The 13301-nt window shown below is 43.3% G+C and overlaps 1 protein-coding gene across 1 annotated transcript; it reads right to left on the minus strand.

Annotated features, from left to right (window-relative positions):
• Nucleotides 1-7: 7 nt before the first annotated feature.
• LOC127430700 (CDKN2AIP N-terminal-like protein) lies at nucleotides 8-2900 on the minus strand. The gene is made up of 3 exons (XM_051680669.1): nucleotides 2663-2900; nucleotides 1873-1981; nucleotides 8-285 (listed from the first exon to the last, which is right to left on the minus strand). The coding sequence occupies exons 1-3, from the start codon at nucleotides 2872-2874 to the stop codon at nucleotides 280-282; spliced, it is 327 nt and encodes a 108-aa protein (XP_051536629.1). The 5' UTR covers nucleotides 2875-2900; the 3' UTR covers nucleotides 8-279.
• Nucleotides 2901-13301: the final 10401 nt, after the last annotated feature.

A 13301-nucleotide genomic window follows, 5' to 3' on the forward strand; every position in this document is an offset into this window, starting at 1 on the left:
CTTGGGAGTCGTTAATGAATGAGTTCATTTTAATGTAGGAAAGTACGTCCACAGCATGGCTAATAAACCAGCTTAAAAACAACTATAGTAAAAAGTTATAAAAATAGAAACATTTAAAAGGTATTTAAAAAATGGGCAATCATGCATGCACAGAGGGAAAACCAGTACAAGTCAAAGCTTGCCATTCCAGGTTGGTCAATTAAAAGTGTCCACAGTTCTCAAATGTTCTTCCCATGTTCCACATTCAGCAGGTTTAATGATGCTAGAGTCCTCCAGGAATCACCTCTGTAGGGGAAAAAGAAATGTATGTACTGAATGTTTTCTCAAATCTTAACTAAAACCTATCAATGCATGAAAGTGACTGACAAAGAACAATGAGATACATTTTTACTGTATTTATTCAAGAAAGTTATATAACACCCAGTGCCCTGTGTGAAAAATGTAATTGCCTATTTAGAGTCAGTAGTAACTGGTACCAGCCCACTGGCACTTCCTGTAGTTATTTATTAGCGTTTCACACAGCTCGCATCCATCACAAACATGGTTTTATAGTTCTAATGTTTGGGCACAGTGTCTGCTTAAGTAAGTCAGGCAAAACCTTTTTCACAGCACTAATCCAAGACCTAAGGCACCTGTCATTTAATATCCAATGTAGAATTGTAGTGGTATACCACGGTATGAAAACTGATGGTTATCATACCATGTACATTTGCTTATCTATGGTATTGAAGAAAAAAATGCAACCGGACGGAGAATCTCACTTGCACGTGCGCATCTCCTTTCCTCCTGGACTACCTGTCAGACTCATCAACTTGCGCCACAAACACACATGCAGCAGAGAATATGTCAGAGCGAAGCGAGGTTGATATCGCCAATCTCCATCTCCCGCCAAAAAATAACTTAGAATCAGCAGCGTGGGATTACTTTGGATATCCCAAAAACGAGCGGGGGGTTGTCCTCGAGGACGGATATCCAGTTTGCAAAAAAACGACAGATTGTGTGCGCGAGTATTTTAAAAGCTAACACTGCTGATGTTATTTTCATTTAGTAGTTAATTTAACATGCTATGCTAACATGTAAACTAACATGCTTTAGTTATATAACGTTATAGTTACACACCATTTTTTTTTTATCATGTTTATAATTCGGTTTATTATTATAATTCTGTTAGCTTTCTTATTTATTCTATTTATTTTCAAAAGGGATACTTTTTTTACACATCCATTAAAAAAAAATGGTTTCACGTTTCAATTATAATAAAGCGTTTGTTCAACCAAAAAAAAAAAAAAAATTCTTTAAGGGTCATTGTAACTGATAATAATAATTTGGTGATACCATGAAACCGTGATATTTTCTGAGACGGTTATCATACCGTGAAAATCTCCATTGCAACCCTAGTCCAATGATCTAAGACTTATTCAAGTGAATTTACCATTTTAGAAAAAGCTCATATTTAAAAACTACACTGCTTATTTCTCAGTAGAAATTTAGTCATAAGTAGGAAAAAAATAAAAAACTAGACATTTATGAATGAATGCTTTTAAACACTCACAGTATGTGCTCAATCAGAACAGTGGGTGTTTACTGTCAAGTCTTAAAGGAGAAGCAGCACCAAAACAGAGTTTCTGACAGAAGGTCCAAATGAAGGTGGATGATGATCATGTTTTTGTGCAAGAAAAACTTGACTAATATTATAAGTGAACATCAAGTAACATGTTAAAATAAAAAAGCAAGTCATGACCACTTTAAAGGCTCATAAAGTGGTGCTGACAAAAATCAGCCAAGCAAACATGCTGCCTATGAATACACATGATAATTACTCTAGTCTAGATCATAAGTGAAGAACTGCGAAAAGATGGTGGGAATATTGACCTTCTGCTGTTGTTTGATGAGTTCATCTCTGGTTTTAAAAACAGGAGCATCTTCAACAATAATCCCCTCCGCCATCACCTTCACTTCCTCCAGCAGCACTGGATTATACCTGCACATTCACAGTTCAACATTTTAAGGTCCAAAGTCTTTTTAAAGTAACACTATGGAGGGTTCTTGTTGGAAATGAACAAAATATAATTTTGTCTATCATCGATAGACAACCACCTCAATCCTTCAGATTCAAATGATCCTCTGCGAGTAACTTGCAATTTTATGTTTCCAACATATGTTAATAGAGAGCCCAGAAGGGCACGGTGTACCTTTAATATATTTTTTTTTACAGTCCCTGAAACTCGTTTTATCATTCAATTTTGTACTTAACTTGTACCATCTCCTGAAATCTCAAAAACAGGGTTGCCATTTACATTTTAATATCATAACAAGGTGAATCTCATGAAGAAATGTCCAAGTAATATTTCACCCCAAAATCAAAGGAAAAATAAATAATTCCATTTCAAGCTAATAAAACCTCTTTAGAACCATTAAAACTGTTTCGCACCGTGACGTTATTTTGTCATATTTAATTCACTGATAATCTTTATTATTTAATACTATATAAAAGAGAGCCCAGGTTGTTAAAACGATGTTCACACAGACACAAACAATCTCTGTAAAGAGTTAATGCTGTATAGATCTAACGCTAGATAACATAATATCGTATACATTAGTAAATGTTTTAAGAGTAACGGCAGCGAATCGTTGCACGAGCCAGAGATGTGTTGTTATTGACCTGCAGCCCAGGAACACATGATTCGCCCACACCATGGAGAGCGCGAGCAGATGATCAAGATGAGGATCTTCATAGTCGTTGATGTTTCTGAAGATAAACTCTCTCCTGCTCTTCCAGTGTTTGTTGCTCTCTGAGATGCTGCGAAACGTCTCAACGAGGTCCGACAGATGCAGGTTCTGCTCAATGAAGTCTTCAACGTCTGCACTCTCCATCTCTGTACCGGACCCAACAGATGACGTCAGTCGCCAGCTTCCGCTCATGACGCGTTTGCAGACACTTGGCACACTGCCCCCGCGCGTCAGGAGATTTGTGAACATATTTATATTGAAAATGTTGATGTTTAAAAAAACAATAATCAATGAGCCTTTTACTCTCTGCTCTGTTTCATTTCCTGCAGCATGATATTTTTTTTTTCTTTTTGGTCTTCTTTATTTGGAAGTAGGATATATCTTGGGACAATGCATGGAAAAATACAGAATACATTTTGTATCATTAACGAAGTTTAAAGGTATCTTAAAAAATATTGCATAGGATTTTCTCCACCCAAATGTGTCTTTGGAAGATACATTTTGAACAGAAAATTTCATATGCTTGTTAATTCTGTGGATTGGAGAAACATTTTGTATTATGCAAGATTGTTTTGGAAGGATTTGGAAAATTATATTGCGATAAAATCAGAATCAGAATGAGATTTATTGCCATGTATGCTTACACACAAGGAATTTGTCATGGTGACAGAAGCTTCCAGTGCAAATGCAACCATATATACATACATACAAACATATACATTTAAACATAAACTCAGCAAAAAAAAGAAAAAAGAAAAAGAAACGTCTCCTTTTCAGGATACTGTATTTTAAAGATAATTTTGTAAAATCCAAATATACTCTACAGATCTTTATTGAAAAGGGTTCAAACAATGTTTTCCACGCTTATTCAATGAACCATAAACAATTAATGAACATGCACCTGTGGAACGTTCATTAAGACACTAACAGCTTACAGACGGTAGGCAATTAAGGTCACAGTTAAAATAACTTAGGACACTAAAGAGACCTTTCTACTGACTCTGAAAAACACCAAAAGAAAGATGCCTAGGGTGCCTGCTCACCTATGTGAATGTGCCATATGCATGCTGCAGGGAGGTATGAGGACTGCAGATGTGGCTAGGGCAATAAACTGCAATGTCCGTAATGTGAGACACCTAAGAGAGTGCTACAGGGAGACAGGAAGGACAGCTAATCGTCCTTGCAGTGGCAGACCACATGTAACAACACCTGCACAGGGTTGGTACATCTGAATATCACACCTGTGGGACAGATACAGGATGGCCACAACAACTGCCCGAGTTACACCAGGAACACACAATCCCTCCATCGGTGCTCAGACTGTCCACAGTAGGCTGAGAGAGGCTGGACTGAGGACTCGTAGACCTGCTGTAAGGCAGGTCCTTACCAGACATCAACATCAACAACGTCGCCTATGGGCACAAACCCACATTCGGTGGACCAGACAGGACTGGCGAAAAGTCATCTTCACTGACGAGTCATGGTTTTGTCTCACCAGGGGTGATGGTTGGACTCGCATTTATCGTCGAAGGAATAAACGTTACACCGAGGCCTGTACTCTGGAGCGAGATCGATTCGGATGTGGAGGGTCCGTCATGGTCTGGGGCAGTATGTCACAGCATTATCGGACTGAGCTTGTTGTCATTGCAGGCAATCTCAATGCTGTGAGTTACAGGGAAGACATCCTCCTCCCTCATGTGGTGCCCTTCCTGCAGACTCATCCTGACAGTACCCTCAAGCATGACAATGCCACCATCCATACTGCTCATTCTGTGCATGATTTCCTGCAAGACAGGAATGTCAGTGTTCTGCCATGGCCAGCGAAGAGCCCAGATCTCAATCCCATTGAGCACATTGGGACCTGTTAGATTGGAATGTGAAGGCTAGGGCCATTCCCCCCAGAAATTTCCGGGAACTTGGAAATGCCTTGGTGGAAGAGTGGGGTAACATCTCACAGCAAGAACTGGCAATTCTGGTGCAGTCCATGAGGAGGAGATGCACTGCAGTACTTAACGCAGCTGGTGGCCACACCTGATACTGACTGTTACTTTTGATATTGACCCACCCCCAACCCCCTTTGTTCAGGGATTCATTATTCCATTTCTGTTCGTCACATGTATGTGAAACAGTTTATGTCTCAGTTGTTGAATCTTTTTATGTTCATACAAATATTTACACGTTAAAACTTAACATGTGTAAATATTTGTCCTCATGACAAATATGAAAGCAGCTGGGAATGAAAGCAGTTGAAAGTGAGAGGACGTTTCTTTTTTTGCTGAGTTTATGTACATATAGTGACATAAAAAAAGATATAACAGATGAAAAAAGAGATATTTTATATACAGATATACAGTTATGTGCAGGTGACGCAATGTATTGAAGAAGAGGTAGGATTTGTTAAAGAATATAAATGAAATATGGATATGAGTAGGAATGGATGGATTGAATATTGCCCATGGTTGTATTGACAAAAGGAAAGTATTTGGGGTAGTTTTAACTGTTCATGAGGTGGATGGCGTGAGGGAAAAAACTGTTCCTGTGCCTGGCTGTTTTGGTGCTCAGTGCTCTGTAGCGCCAGCCAGAGGGCAACAGTTTGAAAAGGAAGTGTGCTGGGTGAAAGGGGCCAAGAGTGATTTTAACAGACCTTTTCCTCACTCTGGATGTGTACAATTCAAGCAGGGTGGGTAGGAGAGCACCAATAATCCTCTCAGCAGTCTGAACTATCCAGTCTTTTGATGTCTGACTTGGTAGCTGAACCAAACCAGACAGTTATAGAAGTGCAGAGGACAGACTCAATGACTGCTGAGTAGAACTGTATCAGCAGCATTTGTGGCAGGTTGAACTTCCTCTGCTGGTGAAGGAAGTACAACCTCTGCTGGGCCTTTTTCACAGTGGTGTCAATGTGGGTCTCCCACTTCAGGTCCTGTGAGATGGTAGTGCCCAGGAACCTGAATGACTCTGCTGCCACAGTGCTGTTCAGAATGGTGAGCGGGGGTAATGTTGGGGTGTTGATGTTCACTTATAATATTAGTAAAGTTTTTCTTGCACAAAAACATGATCATTAACCATCTTCATTTTGACCATTAGTCAGAAACTCTGTTTTGGTGCTGCATCTCCTTTAAGACTTGACAGTAAATGCTCACTGTTCTGATTGGCTCTCTGCTGTTGACAGTCCACAGTCATCTCCACTCTTTGAGGGGTGTTTTGCTCTAGGTTGTTTTGACTGCACCAGACGGCAAGCTGTTCAACTTCCCTTCTGTATGCAGACTCATTGGCATCTTGGATGAGGCAAAAGACTGTAGTGTCATCTGCGTACTTCAGGAGCTTAACAGAGGGGTCCTTGGTGGTGCAGTCATTGGTATACAGGGAGAAGAGTTGTGGGGAGAGCACACATCCCTGGGGGGCACCAGTAATGATTATACATGTGCTGGAGGTGAATTTCCCCAGTCTCACTAGCTGTTGCCTGACTGTCAGAAAGCTGGTGATCCACTGACAGATAGTGGCAGGAACAGAGAGCTGGGTTAATTTAGTCCATAGGAGAACGGGGTTGATGGTGTTAAAATCTGAACTGAAGTCAACAAATAGTATCCTTGCATAAGTCCCTGGTCTGTCTAGATGTTGAAGTATGTAATGAAGTCCCTTATTGACTGCATCATCCAAAGACGTGTTTGCTCAATAGACAAAATGCAGGGGATCCAGGAAGGGTTCAATGATGTCCTTCAGGCGGGCCAACACCAGTCTGTCAAATGACTTCATGACCAAAGACATCAGAGCGACGGATCTGTAGTCATTAAGTCCTTTGATCTTGGGTTTCTTTGGGACAGGGATGATGGTGGATGGTTTGAAACAGCTGGGAACTTCACACAGCTGCTCCAGTGATCTGTTGAAGATCTGTGTGAAGATGGGCGCCAGCTCGTCAGCACATGATTTTAGACAAGTGGGTGAAACACAATCTGGGCCCTGTTCTTTCCTTGTCTTCTGTTTCCAGAAGACCCTCCTCTTCACAGATCCTAAGTGTGTGTGTGTGTGTGTGTGGGGGGGGGGGGGGGGTGTGCAGGAGGTGTAAATATTTGTGTGCTGTATAGGTCAGAGCAGGTATGGGGTGTAACACAGGGCTTTTCAAATCTATATTAAAACACATTTAAGTCATCAGCCAATTGTTGATTCCCTACAGAACTGGGGGATGGTGTCTTGTAGTTCGTAAAGTCTTTCAGGCCTCTCCACACTGATGCAGGATCGTTAGCTGAAAACAGTTTTTTCAGCTTTTCAGAATAGCTTCTTTCAGCCACTCTGATCTCCTTTGTCAGTCTGTTTTTGGCCTAATTATACAATATTTTATCCCCAATTCTGTAAGCATCCTCTTTGGCTTGACAAAGCTGCCTGAATTTTGTTGTAAACCATGGTTTTTAGTTGTTGTATTAAATAAGTCATAGTAGGAATGCACATATCCTCACGGAAACTGATGTATGATGTCACATTATCTGTGAGCTCATCCAGATGGTGTATGTAGCTTCAAAAACACTCCAATTATTGCAGTCAAAGCAGGTTTGTAGTTCCAGCTCTGCTTAATTGGACCATCTTTTTACAGTGTTTACTAGAGGTTTAGCTGATTTTAGTTTCTGCCTGCAGATCAGAAGAAGATGAACCAGACAGTGATCAAAGAATCCCACAGCTGCTCTAGGGACTATTGTTGTGTTGCAATGATCCAGTATATTTCTGTCTCTGGTGGGGCATGTAATATGCTGTATTTGGGCAGTTCACATGTGAGATTTGCCTTGTTAAAATCACCAAGAATGAATAATAAGTGAGTCTGGGTATTGTTGTTCTGTGTCTGTGATAAAATTTGAAATTGAAATGAATGTGTGAAATGAATTAGTATATTTGATGTGATATTTTATTTTAAAGATAATATTTTGAAAGGTAAAGAAGTATGTATTGTACAGTTATTCATTTTACTAAATACCAGAAAAAAATAAAGAAAAAAGCTAAAAATGTGTTTTTTGAAAATCTATGTTTACATGCACTTAAGAAAACGGGTTATTACAGGGTGTAACAAATGTTCAGGTTGGGCAAATAAAGGAGGAAGCGGGAACCAGTTTCCACAGTTCACATGAGTCTGGTCTGCCTGTCTCTCTCCTCTCTCTGTGAACTGGCCATCTTTTTATCTCCCCCGACTCTCACTGTGAACATAAAAGATGGTAATTAGTCACAATTCATCTCGGGTGGATGTCCTTACCACTCTCTCTCTCCCCAGATGGGCGCTCGACCATGCCCTCACCTCCACACAGGGTTTTTGCAGAAAGCGGAGTTCTGAAATGTCATGTAAACGAGAACGCTGATTTCCTTACGTCATTTAAGGGATTAAGAGAAAGCGGTTTAACACACCTAGTTTTCTTTCAGAGAAAGCTGCTTATGTGGTCATGTAAACACATAAACATTTATATTAATAGTTAAATCAATTCCATTGTGGAGGCAGGGGTGCGGTCGATCAGTCATCTGAGGGAGAGAGGAAGCGGTAAGGGTTTCCACTTGGGGTGAATTGGGGCTAATTACTTGTTCTGTGTTTGCAGTGAGAGACGGGGGAGATGAAAGCGGCCCAGTCCACAGAGAGGAGAGAAGCACACACCAGAGACTGCATGTGTCTTTTGGTTTGTCTTTTGTTGGTGCTGAAAAGCCTGACTTTGTTTTGTTTATGCTGAAAAGAGATTTCTGTGTTATTTATAATAAAAAGTGACTGGCTCCCGCTTCCTCCTTTATCAGTTGAACAACAAACTTGTCACACTAGTGCCGAAACCCAGGAAAGGAGGAAGGATACGCTGCTATGGAATCGTCCCTGCCACTGGAAGAGGTCTTCAGATCTCTCCCTGCCATCCACCAGGCCCAACACCAGGCCCTCATGGAGTTGCAGAAGGAGTAGCAACAACGCTTCGAGGCACTCCTTCAGGCCCAACAGGAGGACCAGCAGATCTTGCGGAGCTTGTCACCCCAGGAGAGGGCATCTGACACGACCCCAGCAGCAACGAACCTCCACGTGATGCTCGCCAAATGGGGGCACAGGATGACCCGGAGGCCTACCTGGAGCTGTTTGAACACACGGCCAAAGCCCTAAAATGGCCACGGGCGCAATGGGCAGTCCATCTCCTGCCGCTGTTGACCGGGGAAACCCAGCTCGTGGCACAACAACTGCCGGTCGCCACCCTCCTGGACTACACCCCTTTGAGGAAAGCCGTCCTGCACTGGGTCAGTTGCAGTCCAGAAGAGCACCACCAGCGGTTCCGTTCCCTGACACTGAGCTCCGTAATGCCTGCTGGCGGTGGGTGCTGGCTCACAAGAAGAGCAATGCCGATGACATCATCAACCATGTGGTACTGGAACAATTCATCTCTCAGCTGCCAAAGGGGATGGTGGAGTGGGTCCAGTGCCACCGTCCGGGGTCGCTGGATGAAACAGTCCAGTTAGCGGAGGACCATATGGCAGCGTATCCGGGGGCTGGCGTGCCCCGCTCTCTCTCTCTATGCTCCCGTAACCTCCCCCTCCCCTTCTTCCTTCCACCCTGTTCCCCGAAACCAGCTCCCCAGCTTCAGGGGTTCCCTAACATGCAAGCAACCCCAATCTCTCTCGCCCCACTCTTCTCCCCAGGTTGGGAAAACCGCTGCCACAGGGGTGGGCATGAAACTTGGGCCAGTCTGTTGGAGTTGTGGGGAGCCGGGACATGTCCGAGACAAGTGCCCGGTAATGGAGGTGGAGGCATCCCTGACATCCCACAGACCGCCCCCGATCGAGCAGGGATGTACCAGATTCCTGTGAGTATTAAGGGGGGTACATACCAAGCCGGTGGATTCAGGTTGTAACCAAACCTCCATTCATGAATGCATGGTTTAAAAGGGGGAATCGGATATAAATAATTGGATGAGGGTGAGGTGTGTGCACGGGGATATTCATTATTATCCTGTAGTGACCTTCACCATTCTATTCCGGGGTCAAAATCATAATATTGAGGCAGTGGTTATTCCCCGCCTCACTCATCCACTAATTTTGGGAACCAATTGGTCGGCTTTCCGAATGTTATTAAAGGGGTTGTGTATGGATGGGTCCTGCGATAGATTAAGTCGTGTGGTTTGTGCAATGTGCTGGCTGGGGAGGCATTGCCTGGACCATCTGCATCAACAGGATGCCAGGGAGGGGAAGGTCTCGACTAACCCCACCCTTAGAGGATTCCCTGTAGGGGATTTCCCCCTGGAGCAGACACAGGACGAAACCCTTAAGCACGTGTTTGAACAAGTGAAAGTAATTGATGGTCAGCACCTTCAGTCGGGCATTGCACTCACATATCTGTATTTTTCAATTATAAATGATTGGTTGTATCGAGTGACATAGGACGCTCAGGCAAAGGAAGATACAACCCAGTTATTAGTACCAACATGCCATTGCGAAATGTTATTCCAGGCAGCTCATCATAATCCAATGGCAGGTCACTTGGGACAGGAAAAAACAGAATTATCTTCAGAATTATCTCCCAAGTGGGGATTCCGAAAGAAATCCTCACTGATTAGGGCACTACTTTCATGTCACGTACACTTCGCGAACTGTATGAATTATTGGGGATTAAATCGATTTGGACAAGCGTGTACCACCCACAAACGGACGGCTTGGTCGAACGATTTAATCAGACATTGAAAAATATGATTCAAAAGTTTGTGCACAAAGAATTAGGAAAAGTGGCTTAAACCCCTGTTATTTTCAGTATGAGAGGTCCCGCAAGTCTCCATGGGGAAACCATTTAAATTGCTGTATGGGCGGAAGCCCCGTGGTGTGCTAGACATCTTTAAATAAAATTGGGAGGAGGGACCTTCAGACAGCAAAAATGAATTCAATACGCTCTTGACCTGAGAGCAAAACTCCTCACTTTGGGGTGACTGTCGCAGGAGAATTTGCTACAGGCTCAGGAATGTTTGTCCTGGCTGTATAACAGGGGAGCTCGGCTACGGGAATTTACACCGGGAGATAAAGTCCTTGTATTGCTACCCACATCGAGCTATAAATTCCTCTCTAAGTGGCAAGGGCCCTTTGAGGTCACACGGCGAGTCAGGGAAGTTGAATATGAGGTTAGGCGAACGGATAGGGTCGGGGCACGTCAGATTTACCACCTCAATCTCCTAAAACCATGGAGAGAGGTGGTCCCCATGATGCTGGCGATGGTGGTTCCAGAGAAGGAGGAGCTCGGACTGGAGGTGAATTTAAAAGCCACCGATCGAGTCACCCCGGTCACTTGTGGAGACCACCTCTCACCATCCCAACTCACGGAGGTTGCCAGGTTGCAAAAGGAATTCTCCAGTGTGTTCTCGCATCTTCCTGATCAAACTAATCTCATAGAAAACCACATCTAAACAACCCCAGGGGTAGTGGTACGCAGTCGGCCCTACCGTTTACCCGAACACAAAAAACAAGTGGTACTGGAGGAATTAAAGGCCATGCTCGATATGGGGGTAATAGATGAATCCCACTGTGATTGGGTCAGTCCAGTCATTCTAGTGCCTAAGAGCGGTGGTTCGGTCCGGTTCTGTGTGGATTATAAGAAAGTCAATGCAGTGTCGAAATTTGATGCTTATCCAATGCCCCGTGTTGATGAACTGCTCGATCAGTTGGGCGTGGCTCATTTTTATTCTACACTGGATTTAACAAAGGGATATTGTCAGATCCCCTTAACGCCAATGTTCTGTTCGGTTTGTTTAGGGCCCCGGCTATGTTCCAGTGACTCATGGACAAGATCCTCAGACCGCACACTGCTTATGCCACTGTCTATCTGGACGATATCATTATCTACAGTAATAATTGGCGGCGGCACATTCAGCATCTGAGGGCTGTGCTGAGATTACTGAGGCGGGCGGGACTCATGGCGAACCCGAGGAACTGCGCAACTGGGCGGGTGGAAGTACAGTATCTGGGCTTCCACTATTGTCATGGGCAGGTGCGGCCCCAAATTGATAAGACTGCAGCAATTGCGGCTAGTCCCAGGCCTAAGACCAAAAAGGAGGTGAGACAGTTCCTCGGTCTGGCTGGCTATTATTATAGGTTCGTACCTAATTATTTGGACGTCACCAGCCCATTGACTGACCTCACTAAAAAGGGAGCGCGAGATCTGGTCCGGTGGAAGGAGCTGTGCCAAGAAGCATTCACGCAGGTGAAAGCTGCACTATGTGGTGGGCCGCTTCTACATTCTCTTGACTTCTTTCTCCCTTTTCATTTGCAGACGGACGCATCAGACGGGGGACTGGGTGCCGTGCTGTTCCAGGTGGTGGAGGGAGAGGAATGCCCGGTGCTGTACATTAGTCAGAAGCTCTCAATGAGAGAGACTAATTACAGCACCATAGAGAAGGACTGCCTAGCTATCAAATGGGTGGTTCTCACTCTCCGCTACTATTTGTTTGACAGGCATTCACCCTCTGTTCGGACCATGCACCGCTCCAATGTCTCCACCACATGAAGGATGCCAACGCCTGGTATCTGGCACTACAGCATTTAAGTTTGAGGTGGTCCACAGGACGGGGGTGCAGTTGGATGTCGCGGACTTCCTCTTCTAGAAAGGGGGGTTCTAGGCCAGACAGTCCCCAGCCTGAGTCGTGCGGTGGGGGTATGTGGAAGTAGGGGTCGAGCACCCCCGAGGGAGAGAGGAAGCGGTAAGGGTTTCCACCTGGGGTGAACCGGGGCTAATTACTTGTTCTGTGTTTGCAGTGAGAGACAGGGGATATAAAAGTGGCCTAGTACACAGAGAGGAGAGAAGCACCTACCAGAAACTGCATGTCTGTAATTGAGAGTGTTTTGTTGGAGCTGAAAAAACAGACTTTGTTTTGTGTATGCTGAAAAGTGATTTCTGTGTTATTTATAATAAAAAGTGACTCATGTGGACTGTGGAAACAGGCTCCCACTTCCTCCTCTATCAGTTTAACAACAAACTTGTCCCATCCATTTATAAGGCATTTTTGTAATTAACTTGTCTCTTTAAAAGTCAGATTAATAAAGAGTGGTAAAAGCATGTTTATATTTTGTGTTTTTGTAAAGATTGTTCCCTTTCTCATATCTTTGGAGATGCTACTATTTTATTGTTATTATGATTAATTAAAAATACATCTAATGTCATGACTGAATGTGGGATAAAATTACTGGGGTGAATTCGCCACCTGTCTGTTTATCATGTACAGGAATGAACCAGGGCTCATGGCAAAAATGCCACTGAACAAAAAGACACTATAGTGACCTGTCGCTGCCAGATATCACGGTCTCTTTAGGTGAATGTGCAGATAATATGAAGTGGTTTTTAATTAAAATAAATAAAATCAACTCTGAAAACACTGGATGTGAAGAAAATAATCTAAAACTCGTACACAGTGATCATCAAGATCACAATACCAGAGGTTTATAAGCACCCTGCCTCTTTCTCTTAATCCCTTTGAGACATTGAAAGGGATATATATATATATATATATATATATATATATATATATATATATATATATATACACACACACACACAGTATATACCTTATTACAAGTTTGGCAACAGTCTCTAAAGA

This window comes from Myxocyprinus asiaticus, chromosome 40, assembly GCF_019703515.2.
Source record: "Myxocyprinus asiaticus isolate MX2 ecotype Aquarium Trade chromosome 40, UBuf_Myxa_2, whole genome shotgun sequence".
NCBI classification, from domain to species: Eukaryota; Metazoa; Chordata; class Actinopteri; order Cypriniformes; family Catostomidae; genus Myxocyprinus; species Myxocyprinus asiaticus.